The following is a 20,640-nucleotide window of genomic DNA, read 5'->3' as shown; positions in this document are numbered from 1 at the left end:
TTGCTTTGCCCAGGCAGAGGGTTTCACTGGAATGTAACCTGCTTCAGGGAGCATAGGTAGTTCACCTCCGATCAAAAACATGTAACATTTCTGGAAAAGCAGCATAGCGGAGAGCCTTCTACCCTGATGTGAATTTCAGCGTACTTCAGCCTTGGCGATTTTCCCCACTTAAGCAGCCAACGTGAGCTTCCATCAACTCTAATCAGAAACCAGAAATAACAGGAAAACAGTCCCTGTCCCCAAATACTTCATGGTATTTTGTGTAAACAAATACTTACAATTCAACTGGGGCAAGCACAAACACTGAAGAAGGGGTTACTCTACAGGAAAGGGAGAAAAGGTCATTCTAGCCACACTTAGGAAAAAAACCTACATTTTTCAATGAACTAAGGAAATACAAAATGATAGCATGAAAACAGTAGATGACTTACTGAGACACTCCTTTGTGTTAAGCAAAGTGCTAATTACTTTACTGGCATTAATTCATGGGCCTGTCAAACAAACTACTGTTATCCCACTTAGGTGGGAAAGCAAAGCCATGGCCAGTTTTTGCTGGAGTCAGCCATTGAGCCCTCAAAAAGAAAGAACTTTTCTTTTTTAAGATGTATTTATTTATTTTAGAGAAGAAAAGTGCATGCGTTGGGGGTGGGGCAGAGGGAGAAAATCTCGAGCTGATTCCCCTACATGGGACTCGATCTCAGGACCCTGAGATCATGACCTGAGCTGATCTCACGAGTTGGATGCTTAATCGACTAAGCCACCCTGGGGGGGGGGGGGCTCCCTCAAAACTTTTCTTAATCAGTGTTGTCATAACCCCTAGAAGTACGTGCAATGGTGTGACTGCTTCTTCCTGAAGAGACAGGAAAGACTTAACAAGGTTCCACAAAAACAACAAAAAAAACAAAACAAAACAAAAAAAAAACAGAGATACAGCAAGTGTAGCAAAATGTTAGGGGTAAAATGAAGTGAAGGCTATACAGGTATTAACTGTAAAATTCTTTTCATTTTCCTGTAGTTTTCAAAATATGAGGTGATTTTCAAAAATGCATGAATTCATAAAACTTGAGAGCCCGACGGGTCTTAAAAGAGTATATAATTTAGCTCTTATTTTACAAATGGGGAAGCTAAGGTCTGGGGAGAGGAAGAGGTTTGTCTGGGGAACAGAGCTGGCTGCCAAGAGAGAGCTAGAGTTCATGTTCACTGTTCTCTGGATCACTGTCACCAACAGTGGACAGGCATTGGCAGTATGGTTCTGGGTAGACTTTTGGGGGAATGACTTTGTGGCATCCTGGCAGGGAGGGGAGGACCCCCAGCAGGTCAAAGCCACAGCCCGGATGGGCAGAGGTTCTGACATGAAACACAGGCAGGACCAGGGACCTGGGCTCCACCCAGCTTAACTCTTTGTTCTCTTAAAATTTCCTCCCTAATTTTCTTCCTCCAACTTGTTCTCTCTACTTTTTCTTTTGTATTTATTTTTTTTTAATTTATGTATTTACTTTGAGAGAAGGATTTTGTATGGGGGCGCAGGGTAAGGGGCAGAGGGAGAGAGAGAATCCTCAAGCAGATGCCTGCTGAGCAGGGAGCCGAACGCTAGGCTGGACCCCACCAACCCAAGATCATGACCTGAGCTGAAATCGAGAGTCGGACACTTAACTGACTGAGGCACCCAGGTGCACCCACTTTTTCTTTTTTAAATTGATCTGTTTTATTGTCCCTTGATCATTTGCTTCCTCCATGCAGAACTAACATGACATTGTGGAAATGGTATACATTCTGGAAATACACAGACCAGATTTTATACCCTGCCCCGCCCACAAGCTGGAATGATCACTTAATCCTGCTAAGTCTTGGCTTCTCCATGTCTGAAAAGTTACTATTTATTTCCTACCTTGAAAGGCTGTTGGTATTCAGTGGGTCAATATAATATGTCCTTTATTTTTATATTTTATCTATTTATTTATTTATTTTTGTTTAAGGATTTTATTTATTTATTCATTTGAAAGAGAGAGAAATCACAAGTAGGCAGAGAGGCAGACAGAGGGAGAGGGGGAAGCGGGTTCCCCACTGAGCAGAAAGCCCCATGCGGACCTGGATCCCAGGACCCTGAGACCATGACCCGAGCCGAAGGCAGAGGCCTAAACCACTGAGCCACCAAGGTGCCGTATTTATTTATTTTTAATTATGTTCAGTTAGCCAACATTATTAAATGTTTATTGGTCCTTAGCAAGAGTCAGGCACAGTAATGGGCACTGGGGATGATAAAAACTTATTTGAAGGCTGTGTTCTAAACAGTTGGTACGAAAGGACTCATGTTACTCATCCCCATTTCACAGATCAGGACACTGAGGCACAGAGGGGTTCAGCATCTTGCCCACAAAGCCAGTAAATGTTAGCCTATCATTCCTGGAATGAAGAGTGATTACACCACACACTGGAAGGAAAACAACGCCTGTGCCTTCCCAGGACTCTCGTTTTGGAAGAAAGTGCAATCTGGATACTACAGGGACACAGCTTATGACAGACAAATAGCCGTTTCTTTCCTTTCCTCCTTTCCATGGCTAAAAACGAGAATCACATCAAGAGGAAAAGAAAAACTGAGCGTCTTGTTTCCACTCCTTTCCTCCCTTACTCAAATAAGCTGTTTTGTGATTACTGCTGTCATTCACCTCAATCTGTACATCAGTGATTCTCACACCTGCATGAGTCTGAGTCACCTGGAGGACTTGTGGAGTGTGCTGGGCCACTCCCAGCATTGCTGATGCAGTCAGTGCATCAGGGTGGAGGTGGAGAATCTGCATTTTGATCAAGTTCCCTGGTGAGGCTGACTGCTCTGCTGCAGGAACACGCATTGAGAACCGCTATCCGGGAAGAGGTGAAGCACAGTGTTCCCATTGCAGAGGTGAGGAAACTGAGCCTCAAGATGCCGAGGTCCTCACGAGGAGCTACAGCAGTGACAGGATTCAAATGCAGATCTTTCTTGATTCCTGAGGCCCTGCTATTTCTACTATATCTGAGTAAGAGATTTAGTACTTGAGAACTTCCCCATTCCATGTCTGTGCATTTTATTCTAGAATCTCTGTTCTTGAAAAGCAAAGTGAAGGTTCTGCAAGTGGTATTTTCATTTCCAAAAGGAGCAGAAGATGGTTTCTAAAAACTATTATGCGGGGCACCTGGATGACTCAATCCGTTGGGCATCTGGCTCTTGGTTTCGGCTTGGGTTGTGATCTCAGTCATAAGATCAGGCCGCAAGTTAGGCTCCATGCTCTGCAGTCTGCTTGGGATTCTCTCTCTCTCCCTCTGCCCCTCCCCCTGCTCAGGCAGTCTCTCTCTCTTTAAAAAAATTTTTTTGTAAATGTTCTTGCCCACCCACCAAGAACTCCTCTTCTAGAAACCTATACAAGAGAACAACCTAACATTTCAGCCCCAAATGCAAAGATGCTAAGTGTTTTAATGAAAAACTGGAATCTAAATACCCAATACTGGGGCGCCTGAGTGGCTCAGGCAGTTAAACATCCGACTCTTAGTTTCAGCTCAGGTCATGATCTCAGGGTCATGAGATAAGGCCCACATCAGGCTCTGCACTGGGCGTGGAGCCTGCTTAAGATTCTCTCTCTCCCTCTCCCCTCTCCCACCACTCATGCATGTGTGCTCTCAAAAAAAAAAAAAAAATTAAATACCCAATATTAAGGAACTAGTTAAATAAATCATGGTATATCGATATGATGGAGTATTATGAAGCCATTAGAATTATTTATTTAGAATTTTTACAACATATTGAAGTAGTTATGATATAATATTAAAGTAGAACACAAAATTAAATCCAATAAGTTCTCGAGGGAAATAAATTAAATCCAATAAGACTGAGGGAAATAAACAAGAACATTGACAACAGTTGTCTCTACTTTTTCCACGCTTTCTACAGTGAGCTTTTAAAGCAGATAAACCGTACACTTTCCTCCTACTGATAAAGCACGAAAGATATTTTCAAGATCCTTCTACATTTAGTCCACTCTTGAATAACCAGGAAAAGCAAAAATGAATTTTAAAGTTAATCTTTTAATTCCAGATTACATCTCCCCGACCTTAGAATGTATGCCGTTTTAAGTAAAAAACAAGTGAAAAGCATTCAAATGACAATCATTATTATAAATATGAATACGAATAGAAAAGACTAGAAGGCTACCTATAAAAATGATAAAGCGGATAATTTTTGATTGGCAGAATTACAGGACTTTTAAAATCACTTTTTAACCATAATTTTTATTACATTTTCTACAATGGACATCTATTACTTCCGTAGTAAAAAGTCTTTGCTGCTTTTCTTTTTAAGAGACAACCACCAAGCAAATTACAGCGCCATCTACATAGTGGAATATCAATGGCCATTTTTTAAACGTTGTAGGTTATTCAATGACAGGAAAAAAAGTTTGATCTATATTAGCTGACCATACTATAAAACAGTATGTTCAGAATGATCCCATTGTTTTGTTTAAACACAACCAAAATGTCTACATATACAAAGAAAATACAATGGAAGGAAATATGCCAAAATGTTAATAGTGTTTTACCCTAGGCCGCAGATAGGCGGTAGAATTAGATATTATTCTTTCTTATTTTCACTTCTGTATTTTGGCAAATGTTCCTCTGTTAAATATTATTTTTCCAGTATCCAAAAAAAAAAAAAAAAGCTTTTTAAAAAGCTACATTAAAACAAAAACTTACATTGTTAAATAAGAGAAAGACAGACAAAGAAATGAGCAGGAGTTATCTTAAGAGATCCTCCTTTCAAAAGGCTTCCTAGCTCCAAACCAGCTCTGATTTCTAAATCAAGCTGATCTTCAGCATCAACAGGGCAGTCAGCATCAATCTTTCCTCCTATTCAAGACCTAATAATGCTTGAGCAGGACACTGGCTCCAACAGCAGAGGTCACCCCTCTTGATGGGGCCAACATCCATTGTTGGGAAGCTTTAAACAAGACCCTGGTAGAGAAGAGGGTCTAGGGTAAAAATGTAACTGCCTTCCAGGACTATGGATCTGATTACAAGTAAATATAATTTATGATCATTGATGAAAGAGACACACTATTTATGTTGCAAAGAACACACTAACTATAGAATTATATTCCCAGGCCTGGCAGAGACCTCTGAGACCATCTGAAGACAATTTCTCAGACACTGTCTTTAGGATGTTATGTAAATATTGACTAGAAACAGTAACAGAGATGTCATGCTGGAGAATCTTAGGTAAACAGTTCAAAAGCCTGGCTTCCTGTTTACATAATTTTAAGTCACTGCTGCTAGCCACAAGGTGATTCAGCATTCCAATTTAATCTAAGAATTTCTTGACTTTACGTATAATAAAAGGGACTACAAAGAACAGCTGAGATGCCACACAACACAGGAAGGAACAAAAATAAATACACAGCCATGTGTCTTCCAGCCTAAACAATGAGAAATCTATGCAATTAGACTAGCAGTTCAATCTATTTCCAAATCGCTATCCTCACTGTGACAGGTGGCAGAGTTACGCACAGACGTCAGCACCAAGACTTCCTTTTCGGGGAGCAATCCAAATTCCTGTAGAAAAGCTTCAAGGTCCACAGCAAAGAAATCTTCCCCCAGCTGGTCAGTGACACGAACAAAATTGCCGATCAATTCACCTCCCTTGTAGATCAGCAGGGCAGGAAGGGCGTTCCTGGTGAAGCGACTGCTGGCCCCAATAACCGAGCTCTTCACCCGGCAAAATTTGACAGCTGGGTACTCGGCAGCAAGGCAAATCATGCAGCCATTCATGGCTTCGGTCCCAGGAATGCCGTCCTCATAAATATGGACCATAATGAGGGTGCTTTTCTGTTCTTTATCAATCATGTCTAAAAACCCTTCTCCGCTAGGGATCTCAAAAACCTGCTTGAACTGGGGCCCTCTGTGAAGCTGCTGCCGCATCTCCTCCATCCTCTGCTTCCGGTACTGCTGGAGAAACTCTTCATCGTCTTGGTCCTCGTTCATCATGGCGAACTCCTTCAGAGTCATCTGTAGGACGACCGGCAAGTGAGCAGACGCCACACAAACCCGACTCTGCGCTCGCAGGATGCACCCGGGCTCACGGGACGCGAGGAACCCTACTCAGTGCTTTGTATGCATGAAAGCCCGCAGGAGTGTTCCGAGAACCCCATCGGGAGGGAACTTTCATTGCCCCCATCTTGCAATAATAATAATAATAACCTTGAGTTTTTGGCGCCAGTTCAAGAAGGTACGAGCCCAGGATTCAAACTAGATTTTGTAAAACCCCAATCTTGGAACTACTGCGTTATGACGCCTCTCCACCCAAAAAGGCAGCTAATATCAGTTCATAAGCTTGGTTTTTTTTGGTCAGTCTTGACAATGGGTTAATTATTTTACCCACTGTGTCATTTTTGGTAAGAAGACAACAGGATAGTAAGGAATTTTAAAAAGAACACTCACGTTCTTGCTCTGCAGCCCCCCCGCCCACAAAACACACAGTCACATATACTCTCTAAAACTGAATGTTGCTTTTATTACCAGTCACAAGCTGAAATTATTTTTGCTTTTATAACAGCAGCTGTGGGTGTACCAGTGAAGCCATAACCTGCTTTTGCCACTTGGCATCATTACATCATAAATATTTCCTCATGTTTCTAAGTGTCTTTTTTTTTTTTTTTTTTAAGAATTACACATAATGTGCCATATTTTGCTTAATTTCCATGTTTCTGGCATGGAGCCAGTTTCTGGCTCTGTTCTATGGCACATAATCCAGCAGGACAAGGACAGCTTCTCTCAACTGCCCCATGTGGTCATGGGATACGTTGCTTCATCTGCTCTAATCTCAGTATACGGAAGCCCTGGGAGCTGTGGGCACACTGCCCTGAAGCCAGCTTATGTTACGAAAGTATCTTCCTTCTCCTGGCCCGGTGTGGCAAGACATCCTTGCGCCTAGCTCTGCCTAGTATGGCACAGAATAGACGGTGGGCCAGGGGACAACAGTAGATCAGAATGGACATTTCTGCATCACGGCCAGTACCATCCTTCCCCCCAGCTCCCAACTCTCCAGTCCATCTGGGCCTGCCAGAGTGGCTCTTTCCGACCGTAACTGCTCAGAAAGAGCTGTTTCTGAGCTGTTACGGTCAGAAAGTCTCATGCCCCCAAATCCTTCTCCTACTCCAGGAAAATGATCCCTCTCTTAATCCCCTTATGTGCTCCCTGATCCTGGCCAGTAATTTCCAGCCAAGAGCTGTTTGGCAATAGCCAAATGATCTCGGGCACTCCTAGACATTCATCCATCTTCAGTGGGCAGGTGGGGCGTCTATATGGTCCTTTTGATACAGGGGAAAATAAGAGAGTCAAGGATCTAGTCCCAAATATCTTCCAAAGTATCCATTTGCTTCTACTGTGTGGCCTTATTCCACTAAATTCTCATGAACAGGCTTCCGTTGAAACAGAGCAGCATCACAAAAAGCAAAAAAATCTGGCTGGAGATCCTACTTCCCATCAGCATTTACTGGTTGCAAACCCTGAGCCAAGGCCCCCCTCACCTCGAGTTAATGGTTGCATTAACGGTAAAACGGGGATAATACCACCGACCTCAGAGGCTTATTCCTGCCCCAAAGTAAGGCCTCAATAAAGGACAGAAAACTCCCATTTACTGAGCACTGTTAATGGGCCAGGCTCTGCACTGGGCTTTGTACCCCGAGAGCACTGTGAGGTAGAGACGCTGACCTCACCTAACCCACGACAAGCCGGACTCAGAATGGAAGATGCATCCCCACCATCCCCACGGGGCGCCAGTGGCCCTACTGAGAAAAGCCTGGGGCTTGGGTGGGGGAGGCTGCTAATTACCTTCGCACCAAGCTTCTCCTGCAGCGCCTCCTGCTTGTGCCGCTCCTCCTCTTCATCCAGATGGGACCTGCAGGTCATGGACAGCTTCTTGACCAGCCTTTCCATCTCCCGGCACTGCTCCTCCCTCTGCTCTGTCTCCAACTGTTTGAAGCGGCGCCAGTCATTTATCACCCCTTTTGGACCTGAGTGGGGGGTGAATGTGGAGATGACCGAGAAGAGTGGCCAGAGGACTACGGGCCTGCTCACATGCGGCCGGAGCCTGCTCCACTGGGGGCACGGTGACATGCACACAGGGCAGCGTGGCTTGCCCTGATTAAATGGACGAGCTAGGGCCCAACATCAGGAGGGGCACTAAATAAATCATGATTTAGCTACTCAGAGGAAAATAAGGCAACTTGTAGAAAGAGTGAGGTAGCTCTATGTTCCCTGCCATGGAAGATGCTCAAATACATTAGGTCCAAAAAAAGGGAGAGCAAAATGCAGAACAATATCATGGTAGGATCGTCCACTTTTTGGAAAAGGAATTATGTGTGTGTGTGTGTACATATGTATGGACATTTCTTTATACACACGTACCTTTGTGTGTTCACAGAAAAAGAACTAGAAGGAGATGGCAACAGTTAACAGAGGCTGTCTCTAGGTAAGGGGATCCAAGGGGACTAGTGGGACAGAACCACTACTTTTTTCATTCTACATTCATACATTCTGTATTATCCAGATTGTTATAACAAGACTGTGGCAGGTTATTCTGTTAGTCAGGTTACCCCCAAGCCTCCCTGCCCACTGCCATGTGATCTGTAGGGCCTCTTACGGTATGAGTATACGCATTCCTGGCTCACTGATGTTGGGCTTGGCCATGTGACTTGCTTTGGCCAATGAATCCTAAGCAAAATATTTATAAGCCATTACATGTTTTCAACAGTCCTCTCTTGCTCGCTAGACTTGGTCATGAAAAGGCACGTCCTGGTCCAGGGTTGCTCCTTCAACCCTGTGGCAGATAAATGAAGCAAGGGCAGGGCTGCTGCGGACCCACACCAGTAGCTTATAACACATCTGAGAAACACACCTTCGCTATCACAAGCCACTGAGGTCTGGAGGACCTCTGTTACCACAGGAAAAAAATATAAAAATCTCTATGAAGAAAACTTTAAAGTTCTACCAAGAAACACAAAGAAGGATGGAAAAGCAATACCATATTCCTGACCAGGAAGACCCAACATCACAAGGGTGCCAATTAACCCTAAATTAATCTATACACTTAATGCATTCCCATGTGTGCATTCTCCTAAATTTGTTTTGGAAAAATAAGAAAGCAAAAGTTAAGGGGCACCTGGCTGGCTGAGTCAGTAGAGCATGTGCCTCTTGACCTTGGGGTTGTGAGTTCAAGCCCCACGCTGGGCATAGAGCCTACTTTAAAAAAAAAAAAAAAAAAAGCTGGGACAATGATGACAAAGAAGAGTATTGAGGTGGAACCAGCCCCACTAGATACTGAACCCTGTAACACAGTAATGAAAAACAGTGTGATATAGCACAGTAAAAGACAAATCAATGCAAGAGACTACGAAGTGCAGGTAAAGACACAACTACAGGGAGGAATTCAGTAGATGATAAAACTGATGTTTCAAAGCAACAGAAAAAAGATGATTTATTCACTATTTAGTGTTGAAACCACTGGGTAGCAATACGAAGACAAAAAGAGGGCCCTACCACATTCCTTGCACCAAAATGAATTCCAGATGAATCAACATTTAAGTGAAAGAAAGAAAGAAAGAAATCATGAGCGTACTAAGAAAAAGCATGGGAGAATCTTTTTGTAATCCCGGAGTAAAGAATGTTTCAGTAAGAAACAAAAGTAAGAAAGTATAAAATAATGCTTTCAGGCACATAAAAATAAAAGTTTCCTGCCAGGAAAAGAACAAAGAATCAAAAGACAAACAACAAATTGGGAGAAATAGTTACAGCTCATACCACAGATGAGCTTCCTTACTATATAGCTCCCCCACCAAAAAAACACCAACCACCAAATTTTAAAAATGAGTAAAGGATAGGAAAATAGCTCTTAAAGTTAAAAATGCTCAACATCCCTCTTGAAAAAGATAGAAAATAAAACTACAGTGAGTTACCATTTGTCATCCAGCAGGAGGCAGAGATCCCAGATTCTGATAACACAGCAGGAGGGCTCGTGTATGGGGAAAACCACACTGCTGGTTACATATAAAACAGCGCCCCTTTAATGGCCACAATTTGGAAATATCAAAATGTAAACGTGTAAATATGCCATTTCTAGGAGTCTATACCACCACATAGTATGGATACCTATGACTTCTGTGATATCAAACAACTATGAATTTGAGAAGCCGGATTCAAAAGCAAGTCAGTCTGTGTTCACAGTCTGTGTATAGTGTGCACACATGTGTGCACTGTGCACTGAAATGGCTAGAAGCACACACAGGGACATGATGACACAGAATAGGAGTGAGACTGGAATTAGAGAGAAGTGACCAGGAGATACATATTTCACGGATATTTGTTAAACCCGATCCCAGAGCTTAGAGATGTCCAGTACCTGTGTTAACTGAGATGCCTTCGCCTGCCAACTCAGCATCTGCAGGCATCGAAGTGCCGGCCAGCGCACCCCTGCCTCCATCCTTGTCCTCGCGGTCGCTATCCTCATCGTCACTGCTGCTGTAATAGTACTGCAGCTTCTCCCCCAGCAACTTATCGTCCAGGGTCGTCATGGTGCCTGAAGGAGGCAACATTATCAGGCTCTTTGGTGGTGTGAACCAGACAGACAACGGGCTAAGGACTCACTTATGTTAAGATCCTACTATTTTTAAGACCCGAAAACTGATTTTTTTTCTTAAGCATGCCATCCATGCCATCACCCTAGGTGACCGGGTCAATCACGTTCTTTGTGCAGAAGGTAAAACTGAAGCTCAGATAAGGGAAGGTTCTTTGCCAAGAACCAGCAAATGGTGGAGCTGGGATCAGACCCCAGGGTACCCGACTCCACCAGAGTGAGGGTGTCGGTCACTGTCTTCCATATACCATAGCTGTACCAGCGTGTTGGCTTGAAGGAATCTACTTACTGACTAGAGGTTTCACCTACACATACTTTTAGGATTTCCTAATCGACTACGACTGCTGGGTAATTATAAACTGGGCCAGATTCCTCAGGAAAAACTCCAAAGAGCAGCATCAAGAGTATGACGCTGAGTCACTGTTGGTCTAGGTCAATCACTCATCTGTCCCCTTGCCTTCAACTTCCTTGAAGAGCTCAGTGACCCTGTGGATGGATGCGCTCTGAAAGCCCTACCAACTCTGGTTAAAAGAAGGGCCCTGACAAGATCCTACTAATTCCCAAGAGTTCAAAAGGCAATGGTTGGAGCCAAGACTCTGCAACAGAAGATGCCAAGGGCACCTGGGGAGAAAGGTACTGCTCAGCTCCTCAGAGGCCAGCTTGCCCTTCCAGAAGTCATGGTGACAAGTTGAGTCCCTCCTCTAAGCATCGCAAACATGCTTCCTTCATTAGAGGAAGGGAGGGCCTGTCAAACTCTGCTACAGCGTGGCTCCCCCACGAGGCAAGGGGTTGCTGAAAGCAGGGGCGTCCAAGGTCCAGCGCAAGGTCTCCGCACCATTCACTAAGCACAGACGGACGCAGTCCGGGTCGGCGCGGGAACGCGAGACCCCAGTAGTCAGACAGGGAATGTGCACAGAAGGCAGGGCTGATGGAAAGAAACGTGCATATACGGGGGTCTGGGGGTGAGGAAGGGCCGCGGGGGGCCAGAACCAAACTTAAAAGAGACGAGGAGCGGTTCGGACTGCACAGGATGGGCGGAGAGACTGGCCAGGGGTGCGCTCGGTGAGGGCGGGGCCTCTGAAGAGGACGCGGCTAGGGCGGGGCTCGTGGAGAGGCTCCCGGAGAAGGCGGGGCCGGCGGAGAGGGCGGGGCTCCTGAGGGGAGGAATCGGGGGTGGGGCTGAGAAAAGCGGAAGGGCGGGTGGAGGAGGCGGGGTCGCAGGGGGCGGTGAGGGTGGGGCCAGCGGAAGGGCGGTAGAGGGGCGCGCGGAACTTTTGGGGGAACCTAATGGAGGTGGGACCAGAGAAGGGGGGCGGAGCATGGGAATCGCGGCGGCCGTAGGGGCCGAGGGGCGCGCAGACATCACCTCCCACCCGTGTCCATGCCCGCCGCTTCTTGCCGACTGACCTCAGTGCAGTTACCCCGCCTAGCTCAGTCCGGATCCTTTCGGGCCGGCAGCTCTGGGCACTTCGGAAGGAAGGACGCGCTGGGTTGGAGGAAGAGAAGTGGGTCAGCGCCTTGAGCTCTCAGAGAAAAGCCGCCGGAGTCCCGACTGCGCGAACCAATGAGGCGGCCTTCCTGTGGTCGGGCGGACGCACGCTGCCCAATTAGGGAAGGCCTCCTCCGGGGCTGAGGGAAACGCTACGGGTCCTTCTTTGGGACAAAACACCTCGACGTCGGTAGTACGCTTCAGTCGGCTTTGTTTTAATTTAAAAGAAAAGTTACCTTGTACGTACCTAGTTTATAATACCAAGAAAAGTTTGTTTAGTTATCTTTGACATTTCTGAAACCATTCCACTTGTGTTTCTTATTGCTTCTTAATCACATCGCGGCCCTTAAAACAAGACAGACTCAGAGACGTAAAGTATTTTGCCCCAAAACACACAGACTTGCATTAAAAAAAAAAAAAAGGAAAGAAAAAAAGCCAGGACCCTGACAACGCTGGTGAATTTCTGAATTGGATCCTGGAACGGAAAAAGGACATAAACGGGACAACTGATGAAATAAGGTTTATTAACAATAATAGTGTATCAGCAGTATTGATAATTGTACTATGGTTATGTAAGATGTTAACCTTCGACTATTCAGGGTGAAGAATATAGAAGTCCATGTTACTTTTGCAACTTTTTAAAAAATCTAAAATGCTTTCAAATTGAGTCCTTATTAAGTGTCCAATACACAGCCATAAAGTAATTCATAGAAAGCTTTTGTACAAACTGAATCATCCAAAATAACCCTAAAACAATACACTCTAAAATAGGGCTCCTAATTTGAGGGAGAGATCCTCAACTTGTGGTCCTGCAAATTGTCTGGAAATTGGTATATGTGCGCATTTTCCTAAGAAGCTGTTGGTTCAGGCTATCAAGAGTGAGAACTTCGCTCCCCAAATTTAAGAACAGTTCATCCTATGGAGACCTTATGGTGACTTTGGTGTTTTTGTTTGCAGAGTGAATCATCTTAACGTAATCAGGTTTGTGTGTTGAACGGCAGCCAGCCGGAGGATGATTGTGATCTGCCCTAGGTGACAAGCCAGAACCCAGCAACCGAGCTTCTGTGAGGCAGATTCCCCATTAATACCTGTTAAATGAATACTACATGAGTGTATTTGCTTTTAGATTTTTTTTTTAATTTATTTGAGAGAGAGAGAGAGAGAGAGCATGAGAGGGGAGAAGGTCAGAGGGAGAAGCAGACTCCCCATGGAGCTGGGAGCTCGATGCGGAACTCGATTCCGGGACTCGATCCCGGGACTTCGGGATCATGATCGGAGCCGAAGGCAGTCGCTTAACCAACTGAGCCACCCAGGCGCCCCGAGTGTATTTGCTTTTAATTCTGTTTTTCTGACATCTCCCTGAAGCAAGGATCTTCTTCATCCCTGGTAGTGCTTTGTCCTTCAAAATTTGAGGGCACCTGGGTGGCTCATTTGGTTCAGGTCATGATCCCAGGATCCTGGGATCACCCTCCTGGGCTTCCTCCTTAGCAGAGAGCCTGCTTCTCCCTCTCCCTCTACTTACTTCTCTCTCTCCCTCTGCAGCTCCCCCTGGTTTGCTCTCCCACTCTCTCTTTCTCTCTCTCAAATAAATAAGTAAATAAAATTTTAACGAAAAAAATTTTTCTTTTTCACTTTAAATTGAAGGCTGTAATCCTCAGTACTACCCAAGGATCCTTGTTTCCCTGGGCAGGTTACCCTCCCATTCACTGAAAGGAGCAATTCACATCTCTTTTCTCAAATCCTCAGTGCTCTCTCCCCTCTCCTGGTTCAGTATATGACCTTGGTTCTTATTTCGCCTAAAAAACAGAAGCAGTCGGGAGCTGAAGACGCCTCAAAACAAACAAAACAATCAGAAGCAATCAAAAGAGACTTGTACTTGTGTCCACCCTCAAAACCTACCAACAACCTCCTGCATCTGTACCTATCTGTACCTACTCACTGCCGCAGTGGCTTCTGCTCCTCCAGCTTTGTAAAGGACTCTTCTGGCAATGACCTCCCCTCAGTCTCCCCTGCAGATACAAACTTGCTTTCTACAGCCTGCTAATATGCTTTCCCTGTTCTTATCTCCAAAAGAAAAAATCCGCTCAGATACCATTTACCACCACTCAAATTGTTAAAAATCAGAAAGTTTGATAACAGCAAGAGTATGGGGAATACATTGCAGGTGAGGTGTAAATTGATATAACTCTTACATATGAGATACATTAGTCAATAATACAAAAATATATACCTTTACTCTTAATCATAGGAAACAAACTGAGGGTCCCTGGAGAGGAGGGGGGTGTGGGTGGGGATGGGTCATTGGGTGATAGACATTGAGGAGGGCATGTGATATAATGAGCACTGGGTATTAGATAAGACTGATGAATCACTGAATTCTCTACCTCTGAAACTAATAATATACTATGTGTTAATTTAAAAAAGAACTTAGGGAACAGTGAATGACTGACTAAAGTTTTCAGAAGAATCTGGCTCAAGGTATTCAATAGTATAAAAAATATAAATACCTTGTGAATTATATATTTGCTGTTTGAACATTAGAGAGAATCAACAAACTATAAAAAATACTTTTAAAGATTTAATATTTTTTTAGCTCAGAAATTCCACTGCTGGAAGTTCATCCTTTCAATATACTTGCATGAACATAGTATTTAGTTTAAAAAAAAAAAAGGCAAGTTGGTGGAGAGCATTACATATTAGTCTCCTGCCTTCTGCATAAAAAATATAGACAAATAGGGACGCCTGGGTGGCTCAGTTGGTTGAGCGGCTGCCTTTGGCTCAGGTCATGGTCCCAGCGTCCTGGGATCGAGTCCCACATCAGGCTCCTTGCTCTTGCAGGGAGCCTGCTTCTCCCTCTGCCACTTTGTCTGCCTGTGCTCTCTCTCTCTGACAAATAAATAAATAAAATCTTTAAAAAATATATATAGACAAATGATGTTATTTGCTTATATTTGCTCAAAGAAAAACATTAAAGAATATGTAAGAAACAGAATGGTTATCTTCAAGGGGCAGAGGTGAGTAAGAACTGGAAGGCAGTCTTTTTATATAGAACTTTATATGTGTATGTTCTAGAGTTCTAAAGGATAATTTTGGGAGGTGTCTCGGTTGGTTAAGCGTCTGACTCTTGATTATGGCTTGGGTTATATCTCAGTGTCCTGGGATCAGCCCCATGTCCCACTCTGCACTAGGCATGGAGCCTGCTTGGAAGTCTCTCTCTTCCTCTGCCTTGGCTCCTCCCTACCCTGCTTGTGCTTTCTCTCTCAATCTCTCTCTCTTCTCAAAGAAAATCTTTGGAGTTAATACTACCTGAAATTGTCCCTTCTGGTACAGTTTTTTATTTTTTTTTAAGGTTTATTTATTTATTTGACAGAGAGAGAGATCACATGTAGGCAGAGCAGCAGGCAGAGAGAGGGGGAAGCAGGCTCCCTGCCGAGCGGAGAGCCTGATGTGGGGCTCCGTCCCAAGATCCTGAGATCATGACCTGAGCTGAAGGCAGAGGCTTAACCCACTGAGCCACCCAGGCTCCCCCCCTTCTGGTACAGTTTTAAGGCTGATTTTCATTTATGTCTCTTAATATATTCACTCTCTTGGGTATATATGACTGAGGGATGTATCTAGTGGTGTCCTTGTTGGGAATATAGTTTGACATCTGTCAGGAGTATGTCTATGTGAGTTAGTTACCTAGCGATATTCAACAGGACTGTTCAACGTAGCAGAATTTGGGGATGGTTTGGACAATGACATTTCTGTCTAATAGGAATACCATGTGTAATTTATAGTTCTTAAGGTGATTTACTTGTAGTGCTTTTGTTTGTTTATCCAAAGAGTATATTGAACATATTTCTGGGGCACCTGGGTGGCTCAGTGGGTTAAGCCTCTGCCTTCAGCTCAGGTCATGATATCAGTGTCCTGGGATGGAGTCCCACATCCGGCTCTCTGCTTTCCCCATTCTCTCTGCCTGCCTCTCTTCCTACTTGTTATCTCTGTCAAATAAATAAAATCTTTAAAAAAAAAAAAAAAGGAAAAGAGAGTATTTCTTAGCGGGAAAACCAAAATCCATAGCTGTTTTGTGACTATTAAAGCATTTGCCTTTTATCAAGGGAAAATCTTGAGCCAACCGAAAAATTTCAAACGGTTATTAAACATATTTGAAGTTTTGAGGTAACTGAATGAAATTCATATAAAGATGGTTAAATGCCTTGACACATGATGGGTTTCAGGTCTTGCTCTACCCTTAGAATTTATCTGGATTATGATAATAAGACATAAAATGGGATTTGGTCTTCCACTGAGTTTTCTACCAAAATTTTTGTAGATTTAGAACAATTTGTCCCTGTCACTTTTTTTTTTTTTTAAGGTTTATTTATTTACTTTAGAGGGAGTGAGGGAGAGGGAGAAAAAGAGCGCGCACGAGAGTAAGTGAGGAGTTCGGGAGGAGCAGAGCGAGAGGGCAAGAGAAGCAGAAGCATCTTCAGTGCTAATGGCAGAATCCAACTGGGGGGGGGGGGGGGGGGGGGGGGGGGGGGGGGGGAGGGCTTAAGGGCTTAATCCCACAACCTTGATTGAGATTAGGACCCTGAGATTAAGACCTAAATAGAAATGCCAATTGAGGTATTGCATTTGTATCTTTTTCTATTTACTTATTTGAGATTGCTAGCACGGTGGGGAGGGGTAGAAGAGGGAAGGGACAAGCTGACTCCCTGCTGAGTGCAGAGACGCACCCTTCCATCCTCCCCGCCCACCCCCGCCCCTCCCCGCACAGCCGTGCCCCCCACCCCCAACCTCAAGGCAGGGCTCCATCCCAGGACCCTGAGATCATGACCTAAGCCTAAATCAGATGCTTAAACGACTGAGCCACTTAGGAGCCGTGGGATTTTTTTCTTATAGAAGTATTAAAGGTCTAGAGACACTTTGGAGTGACATTAAGCAGCATGAGGACTGTTTGGAATAACCAGTCTTTCTTATTCTTTCCTTTCTTTCTTTTCTCTCTCCACCTCCCCTTTCCTTCCTTTCCTCCTTTTTGGGGGTAGGAGCCAGTTTGTGGCAATTCAGTGTCTTTCTTGTTTAGAAATTAAGCAGCTTTTCTTCTTGTATTAATAAATATAAAATCAGGGCGCCTGGGTGGCTAAGTGGGTGGAGCCTCTGCCTTCGGCTCAGGTCATGATCTCAGGGTCCTGGGATGGAGTCCTGCATTTGGCTCTCTGTTCAGCAGGGAACCTGCTTCCTTTTCTTGCTCTCTCTCTCTGCCTACTTGTGATCTCTGTCTCTGTCAAATAAATAAATAATCTTTAAAAAATAAATATAAAATCAATAATACTTCCTTATATAATATTTAGATACATTTTTAAGTTTCAGAAGTGTTATCTATGGTGAAGACTTTAATTTTGTTTACTGAAATTTTCTTTAGATGTTGGGTTGTCTTTAAGGAGCAATTAAATTTCTTTTCAGAGTTTTGATTAAGGCATCTGAGAAAAATCAGAAAACCTCTTTTGTTTTCATAGCATTAGTAACACTATTATTTCTTACACATAAGCGTAAGGAATGAAATTTCCTCTTTTTTAGAAGTATTTGAGTTTTTTAGAATTTCATATATATTTTTAATCTCTATAAGTCATTGGAGTCCCCCTTAATTTTTGAGACGTTATAGCAGATATAACCTTTATTCTGTTAATACAGTGGATTACACTGATTGGTTTTCATATGCTAAAGAAACTTTACATTCCTGAGATATGGAATATCCATATCCTGGATATGATGTATTGTACTTTTTATAAGTACATAAAAGTACATAAAACTTGATTGGTCTAGCAATAATTTTCCTGTGGGTTTCTCAACATGAAAACTGGTGCCCTGAAGACCTCCTGCCTACATTGTTACCTGAAGGCTTCCTGTATGCACTGGTGCCAATTACCTGCATAGGTTCCTATATAGTTCACCTGTGGTCCAGAGACTTGCTTTCTGCTGGCCAGCAACCAGTTCCAGCCTGGGAACACCAGCAAACTTCACCTTCTGCACTGAGGTCTGCACCACAGTCTTGGGAAGGGGGCCTCTTTCCAAGTATGTCCTTCCATAAGGTACCAAATGGAATTCTTCATAGGAATTTCCTTTTATCTTATATTCATTTATTAAATCTTAATAATTCTTTACATGAAATATCCCCTGTATAGTTTCTGTCTCCTGACTGGAGATAAAGAGGTCACTAGATTTAGTCCACACTTAGGGGAAAGGATCACACAGAACATGAAACAGGAGCTGGGTGGCTCTGGGAGCTCCATCAGTCCCTGACTGTGGTCTGAGCCAAATGACGCTTCTAAGTAATAATGACAAGAGAGAGGGTTGTGCTTCCAAGATCAGGTTACAAAAGATTGTGACTTCTTTATAAAGCCCCTTTCCCGGGTCTCTCCCCCAGTCGCAGACTCTTCTGTTTGCTGCTTGGATGAACCAAACCACCATACTGATTGTGAGGGGCTCCAGTGGCAAGGAATTGAGGGCAACCTTCAACGGAAAAACCAAGGCCCTCATTCCAACAGCTGGAGAGGAAATGAATCCTGCCAACAATCCAGGGAGTGGGCCTGGCAACAGACACTTCCCCAGGTGAGCGGGGAGATGACTGAGGCCCCAGCCAACACCTGTGCAACCGGAAGCACAGGACCCATTGAAGTCACACGCAGATTCCTGACACACAAAAACTGTGGTATAGTAGATGCTATTGCGTTAAGCCACTAGGTTTGGGGGTAATTTGTTAGGTGACAATAGATAACCATACTAGATAACAGTATAATAGATAATACAATATAGATATAGATAATAGATAATACAAGAGTCGTTCCAATTTTCCTTTTGATTTTATATGTTTTGGAAATTGTACTTTGAAGGAATTTGTCCATTTTTAAGTTAAGACGGCCTAAGTCCAATTTATCGATTTCTTTCAGAGGTGGCCCAAGTGCACCAATTTATTTGCTCAAAAAATACGAAACAAAAAACATATGTCCACACAAAAATACGTATACAAATGTTTATAGCAGCTTTATTTGTAAGTCAAAAATTTCAAACAACCCAAATGTTCTTCAACGGGTGAATGTTTAACAAAATGGTACATTTGCTACTCAGCAATAAGAAGGAACAGACTTAATACATGTGACAATTTGGATGGATCTCAGGGGAATTAGGCTGAGGGAAAAAAGCCAATCTCAAAAGGTTACATCCTGTATAATTTCATTTGTACAACATGCTCAAAACGAAAAATTTATATAGAGAGAGGATAGATCAGGGGTTGCCAGGGATTAGGGATGAATGAGGATTAGGGAAGGGAAGGAAAGGAATGTAAAGGGGTAGCATGGGGGATTGTTGAGCAAAGATCCTTACTTTGTTGTTGTTGTCCTTCAGTTCTTTTAACTTGGGAGTAGTGGTGGTTCCACAAATCTGCATGTGCTAAGAGCTAGACACACACACACACACACACGCAAATGAGTGCATGTGAAGCTGATGACATCGGAATGAAGTATGTGGATCTTTACAAATGTCAGTTCCCTGGTTTTGCTATTGTACTATAGTTATGAAAGGTGCTATCATTGGGGAAACTTGTGTGAAGGGTACATGGGTCATCTAGTATTTTTGCAACTTCCTGTGAATCTATATCTACTTCAGAATATAATTAAAAAAAAAAAAAAGAACATTTGAACTCATGGTCTCTTGGGTTAAAACATCTAGTTTAAATAGGTACCCAGGCCCCACCATGGCTCTCCATCCAGTTTCCACAGAGGTTGACTTTTGAGTAAAGACCTTAAGAAAGGGAGTATCTCAGGGCGCCTGGGTGGCTCAGTGGGCTAAAGCCTCTGCCTTCAGTTCGGGGCATGATCTCAGGGTCCTGGGATTGAGCCCTGCATTGGGCTCTCTGCTTAGCAGGGAGCCTGCTTCCTCCTCTCTCTGTACCTGCCTCTCTGCCTACTTGTGATCTGTCAATAAATAAAACCTTAAAAAAATAAAAAAAAAAAAAAAACAAAAAAGAAAGGGAGAATCTCATCATGAAGATATCCACTGAGGGTGGGGAAGCATTTGTCCTTAGAGAATCAATCATAAGCAGAAAAGCCCTACGGTGGAACCATGCCTCGTGTGGTGAGCACCTAAGTGGCCAGTGCAGCTGCAGCATAGTGAGCAAAAAACCAGAGAAAAGAGGCCTTGTTTTTCACCCTGATGATGATGCCGCTCAAGGGTTTTGAGCACAAGAGTGAAATGGTCAGACTTCACAGTTTAAAGGGATCACGCTAGCTGCTGAACAGAGGAAACAGCAGAAGCAGAGAGAACAGGAGGTTCTTCAGGCTAATTCAGGTGACAGATCATTGTGGCTCAGACTTAAGTGGCGAGAAGGGGTCAAATTCGGAATGTATTTTGAAGCTAGAACTGGCAAGATTTGTTGCTGGACTAAGTGAGAGGGACAGTGATCCAGGGGAAAGTAACAGAAATGGCGGGGGCTGGGGAGAGTGCGGTGCAGACTGGA

General features: G+C 43.7%; 1 protein-coding gene across 1 annotated transcript; it reads right to left on the bottom strand.

Annotated features, from left to right (window-relative positions):
• Window positions 1-3,728: 3,728 nt before the first annotated feature.
• Window positions 3,729-12,243, bottom strand: PDCL (phosducin like). The gene is made up of 4 exons (XM_059410865.1): window positions 12,062-12,243; window positions 10,421-10,597; window positions 7,855-8,036; window positions 3,729-6,030 (listed from the first exon to the last, which is right to left on the bottom strand). Exons 2-4 carry the CDS (start codon window positions 10,590-10,592, stop codon window positions 5,479-5,481), a joined length of 906 nt encoding a protein of 301 aa, XP_059266848.1. The 5' UTR covers window positions 10,593-10,597; window positions 12,062-12,243; the 3' UTR covers window positions 3,729-5,478.
• Window positions 12,244-20,640: the final 8,397 nt, after the last annotated feature.

Source organism: Mustela nigripes, chromosome 9 (assembly GCF_022355385.1).
Source record: "Mustela nigripes isolate SB6536 chromosome 9, MUSNIG.SB6536, whole genome shotgun sequence".
In the NCBI taxonomy this organism is placed as follows: Eukaryota; Metazoa; Chordata; class Mammalia; order Carnivora; family Mustelidae; genus Mustela; species Mustela nigripes.
The sequence above is the reverse complement of the archived record's forward strand: the minus strand, read 5'-3'. Positions and strand labels throughout refer to the sequence as shown.

Coding starts and splice junctions, on each gene's coding strand:
- PDCL (XM_059410865.1), bottom strand. CDS start 10,592: ATGACGACCCTGGACGATAAGTTGCTGGGGGAGAAGCTGCAGTACTAT. Junction 8,037..10,420: donor AGGCATCTCAGTTAACACAG/GTACTGGACATC, acceptor CCCCCCACTCAG/GTCCAAAAGGGGTGATAAAT. Junction 6,031..7,854: donor AGGAGAAGCTTGGTGCGAAG/GTAATTAGCAGC, acceptor GTCGTCCTACAG/ATGACTCTGAAGGAGTTCGC.